We start from the raw sequence: 5,599 nt of genomic DNA on the forward strand, positions 1-5,599 counted from the left end.
CAAGTCGACAGCACAGTAGAAACCCTTTAGCATGGCTTTATTTCTGCAAATGTGTTCCCTAGATGTCAGTAGCTAATGGTCCTCTTTCAGCAAAGTATTGTGGAGGGAAAGGATAAATTACAGTGTATTAATATCTGTAATGCCTAAACCAACCAACCAACCAAAATAAATAAATAATGTGGTGGACCAGAAGTTTGACCATTCTAGCTTGAGAGGCTAGGCACATTCAGATGGGTCTAGAGAAGAGGGTTTTCTTTGAGTTTCCTTTCTCTGCTCTGTTCCAGGATCACAGAACTATAATCAAAAGTAATCTGGCATCAACCAGCATCTACTTTTCTCTAGACTTTCCTGTATTAAAAGAAATAAAACCCAGACACAAGAACATCCAAACAATGAGACCTTTATTGGGCCAACCAAAACGCAACATTATATGTTGCAAGCTTTCGAAGTCACACTGGCTAAATCTTCACCAGGCAAAAATGGAAGATATTAGTCCCATATTTTTGTTTCTGGTCTTAGTTCAGATGATAGGGAGGGCTATCTCCCCCTTTTTTGGCTATGGGGGTCACTGGTAGGTTTTCAAAGTCAAGGAAATGTGATGTCCATTTGCAAGTCAAAGAAGTTTCCTTGGAATCCAGCATGCCTCCATCCAGGATGAGGTCAGCTGGAAGGCTTTTTTTCTTGCCGGTCTTTGCTTGCTTTCGTTTTCTGGCTATGTTTCGATTTCATTGAAAGGAAGAAGCAGCCAAGGGAGCAGTTTATCAGGCAGTGCTGCAGAAGGACCAGCGGCAGCTGGAAGAGGAGAAGAAAAAGGAGAGCAGGGCTGGAGTTGGGTTGAAAGCCAAAAGGTAAGCAGCTTCCATCTGTGTAAGCTGGTGGGACTGAACCTGCATCGTTGGGGGAAAAGAGGAGAGGAGAGTGCTTGGAGGGAGGCAAAACAAACCCTCTTGCCTGAGGACCTTCGATGCTGCCACCGCTAATGCAGCTTAACACCCCTTTAGCTGTCATCGCTCCAGGCCCTGAAGTGCTAGGATTTGTAGTTTGGTGAGGCACCAGAGCCCTTTGATAGAGAAAGTGAAATATACCACAAAACTGCAACTTCCGGCATTCCATAGCAACGAGCCAGAGCAGTTAATGTCAACTGCATTAATTCTGCAGTGTGGCAGAAGCCTGAGGGTCCTCAGACAAGAGCATTTGTTTTGCCTTCCTCCAAGCAGCCTCCTTTGCCCCCTCCCCATCCCTCCCAGAGGAAAGAGCTCAGAGGATGAACGATCTAATAATTGCCAAGGAGTTTTGCAATAAATAAAGAGTTTTACAATAAACCTTTGCAATAAGGAAATGTAAGAGAAGCTCCAAGAGAAAGGAGTGTATAACAAGAGGGAGGCAGTCAGGGCAAGAAGTAAGTAGCTCAGCTCCAAATGTCCAGATTTGGCAGGGACAGTCCCGATTAATTCACTGCCCCATTTTTTTCCTACTGCATTTAAAATGTCCCAGTATCTCTCTCCTGCTCTCTTTTTCCTTCTTTATCCTCAGCTGACCTCAGTTGCTGCAAACCAGTTCAAAATGCAAAAATAGTTTGCACTGAATTAGCTCAATGGGGGAAGAGGAAAGGAGGGGGCAGGATCTTACCCTTCCCTGTAGAGTCAGGCAGAAGCAAACCACTGCAGCCTCTAATACCTTGTTCCTTATTAAGACCAATCCCAGCAGTCTGTTGTAATGCAGTTCTTTCTCTAAAATATAATGTATCAAAGCATAGTACTGTATATCTTTTTTCCCTGTTCTCTGCCAGTGATTTTAATTTTTTAAATAAACAATTAAACTATACTCATCCCTCCATATTTGCGGCTTTGATATTTGTGGATTTGATTAATATGTTCTCTAGGAATATCTAGGTCCTCCAGTGCAACTCTATGGTCAACTTTAACTAAAAGTTGCACAGAAAGATCTAGAGATTCCTAGAAAGAATACTCTGCTAGGCATTTGTAACTCCTCCAGCACAGTTCTATGGTTAGTGTCTGTCAGATGTTGACCACAGAGTTGCGCTGGAGGACCTAGAGATTCCTAGAGAGGTATCCTCTCAGGTAAAAACATGTTTTTGTTATTTGTGGTTTTCCCATATTCACAGGGGTCTTGTGCCCCTAATCCTAGCAAATATGGAGGGACAAGTGTATACTTGAAGTCACAATGCTGCCAATCCTCAAAAACTAAATTGATAATTCAGGCTTAGACTGTCTGATTAAAAAGTGACAGAGGAATAATGTAACCACGCGGCTAGGGTTGCCATAGGTCCGGACCTCCAAACCGGGACAAATGTAGGACAAAATTTTCAAATGTAGGGCACAATTTTTGTGCCCTGCATTTGAATAGGAGCCCCGGACCTGGACCCCGCCCTCGCTGCTGTGGCGACGGGGGCGGGGCTAAGGCGGGGAGGGAATACTCCTACCAGGGAGGCTTGCCCTCCTGGCCTTCGCCCCGCCCTCGCTGCTGTGGCAATGGGGACGGGGTTAAGGCGGGGAGGGAATACTCCCCAGTCCGGGGGCAGGTGAAATCCCGGGGCGGGACCGTGCGGCCCCGCCCAAAACCGGGAAAGTCCCGCCCACCAGCAGGATATGGCAACCCTAACCACGCGTCTACCTTGCAAATTGAATCAAATGGTTAATTGTTGCACATTCAGAATTGTACAACATTGTTGAATGGAATTCATGCAGTGTGCAATGTGCAGTCTCAACAGAGCTCAAAGGAACCCTTAATTCTGATAGGTGTGGATTGAAAAACTAGCTGTAGAATAGAAGGCTTTTGCACATTTGTCATTGTGTTGTCAGCTTACTGTTGCCCCCATATGGAAACATGGGTTATTTTAAAACCATTCAGATATTAATAGAAATCCATTTTTTATTCCTGATTATAAAGCATTGCACATTCATAATACAGTCACTGCCAATATCTACCATACTTTAAAAATGCAAAAAAACAAACAAACCCTTAAAGAATAATTATGTTACATATGCTTTGTTTTGTACATGCATAGGTAGTTAATGGTTAAAAAACATGAAGCAGCAACCCTATTTTGAGAAAAGTGACTGATCAACCATGCCTGCTTGGTCAACTGGGAGAGTAGCAGTTTAGTCTCAGAGAGGCTGGGCTTACATTCTCCTTTAAGAACCAGCATGCAAACCAGGACAAAAAAGAACCTGAATGCTTCCTTGTGCCCCCATGAAGAATTTGTTTTCTATGGCCTAATAAACTAATTTTTATTCCAGGAGACTATTTTGCTGGCTCAAGAGCAAAATGTCTGTCAGCAGAAAGGTAGAAGATGCCCTACCTCCATCAAAGAATGAACACAAAGAGGTGCTGGTCTATCGTATGTTTGTTTGTTTGTTTGTTTATTGTATACTGCCTTGCTGCCAAATGGGATGCAAGACGGCTCCAAAATTATATCCAGCTGCTGTCAAAATCCATACCTCTTAATGCATAATTCATATGTATTTTTAAATCAAGGACATGCCTTTTAAAATACCATATATGCTTGACTATAAGTCAACCTCATATATAAGATGAGAACATGTTTTGCAGCCAATATTCGGGATTTTGATATGACCCGTGGATAAGTCGAGGTTAAGACACATGTAATGAATGCTATAAAGGATGAAATAAAGGAAAACAATGCCAAAGAACTTACAAAATTCCAGCAGACTAAATATTTGTGCACTTATTAAGGGCTGGATGGCTGAGAGAATAGAAGGGGTCCGTGCTTCCAGGGCAGATTAAACTCTTGCTTTTCATCAGATATGTGTGTGTGTGGGCGCGCGCGCGCGCGCATGCATTAAAATACAGTACTTACTGTATAAGACATGGATAAGTCAACTCAGGTTCCAGAAAAGTTTCTTCCTGACGTTTTGCCAGCATCTGTGGCTGGCATCTTCAGAGAATCAGGTTTTTTGGGTCAATTTTTAACCTAAATTTCTAGACTTATACATTAGTAAATACAGTACACCAATCTGATAAAACATGTAAGTGTATGCAGTATTAATAGTGGTGCAAATAAATAAATAATCAGTGATGCATAAGTATTCAGCAACAGTGTACTGGTAGCATACATGATAAAGAATTTGAAAAGGGCATGTGTACCGGCAAACAGAAGAAAAATAGCACATTGGTTTCTTCTTCATTGAAAAATGCCAACATTTGGCCCTTGAGTTTTCCTCAAAGCTGTAGTTAACCCTGTTAAAATATATTCTGCCTTTGTTCATGTGACCATGGTGCCTTTTAGATGTTGGCAGCAGGGTCTGGGGAGCTGCTTTTCCATTCTTCGTTCTCATGGTGTTCCTGTAAGCCAGAATTGAGCAAACTGAGGTCTGCACACTGTGTGGTTGTTGCAGGATTAAAAATAATTGCACCCCCAATGTCTTGCCAACAGTATGCAGAAGAATGCTCCCCCCCCTCCAAAATCAACTTTATTGCCCCAAATTGTTCCTTTGGGCAGTCACCATGTTTGGGGGGGAGGGGGGCTGAGCCAATTAAGGCCCAGGAGAGGCCTGTTTTGAAACCTAAAATGAACAAGAAGTGGCTTCCATTCACTTTCCATTGAGTTAATTCATTCCCCTATTAAAGATAATTTTGGAGCAATTTAGGGCAAAAAGGTTGATTCTGGGTAACCTTTAAAAAGGTGAACATGCCCCCCCTTTGTTCTGTAGGGGGCATTTGGGGACACACATACTTTTTTGGCTATGGGGGTATGGCTTCCAAGGTCTCCTGGGGTGCTAATACAGTCCCCTAGCCTTCCAGAGTTGCCCACCCCTGCTGTACCTACATCCAGCTGGTATCACATGGATAGGGCCAGTCCTGTGAGTCCTTGTGACCAAATTGTTGCCTCTAAATCCCAATTTGGTGCTAGTGGTCTGTGTGTTGGTGGGGGGGGGAATTCCATGTAGTCACATGCACACACCCAATCAGGTCTTTCAAATCACATTCTAGGAAACATGTTCATTTTTCTATATGTCTGAGCCCAAGTCTTTTCAAAATAGTCTTATTTTTAAAAAAAGTAGGATTCCATTTTACAGTTCTTATACATTCAAAAATATCACTTTATTGGAAATATTAGTTTCTATTAAAATTAAAGTGAGAACTATAATCAACAATTACTTAGGCTGCATCTGCAGTGCAGAAATAATGCAGTTTGACACCACTTTAACTGCCATGGCTCAATGCTATGCAAGCCGGGAGCTTGTAGTTTCTCGTGGCACCAGAGCTCTCTGAGAGAGAAGGCTAAATATATCACAGAACTATAAACCCCAGAATTCCATAGCACTGAGCCATAACAGTTAGAGTGTAGCGGGTGACCCCAAACCCATGAACCCGAAGGCCCGTGGCCTGCCAGAGGACAAGCAGAGTCAAGGAGACCGAACTGGCTAGAATAAAAATGCATTATTTTCTGCGCAGGGCAGCAGCACACCAAAGTAGGCGTCACCAAGGCTGCAGCACTGATGGCTTCTTGTCACCCCCCTTTTATGCCCTTCGCAGAGGGCTGTTTTCTAAACAAGCGATTGGTTGCGTTCACTGTTCACTCAATGGTCCTGTATTTTCTTCTTGGCATTACATT

The 5,599-nt window shown here is 43.0% G+C and overlaps 1 protein-coding gene across 2 annotated transcripts in view; it reads left to right on the forward strand.

Moving 5' to 3' along the window:
• Positions 1-697: 697 nt before the first annotated feature.
• Positions 698-5,599, forward strand: part of LOC121926723 (interferon-induced GTP-binding protein Mx1-like) — a 31,722-nt gene continuing 26,820 nt past the window's right edge. Inside the window, exons 1-2 of one of the 2 annotated variants that reach the window (XM_042459937.1) lie at positions 698-848; positions 3,261-3,348. In XM_042459937.1, coding sequence (XP_042315871.1) covers positions 3,289-3,348 — 60 coding nt within the window. In that variant the 5' untranslated portion in view covers positions 698-848; positions 3,261-3,288. Of the gene's footprint in view, positions 849-1,235; positions 1,400-3,260; positions 3,349-5,599 lie in introns of those variants that run through there. The other variant, XM_042459938.1, reaches the window with a different exon arrangement.

The sequence above is a fragment of the Sceloporus undulatus genome, chromosome 3, assembly GCF_019175285.1.
Source record: "Sceloporus undulatus isolate JIND9_A2432 ecotype Alabama chromosome 3, SceUnd_v1.1, whole genome shotgun sequence".
Taxonomy (NCBI): Eukaryota; Metazoa; Chordata; class Lepidosauria; order Squamata; family Phrynosomatidae; genus Sceloporus; species Sceloporus undulatus.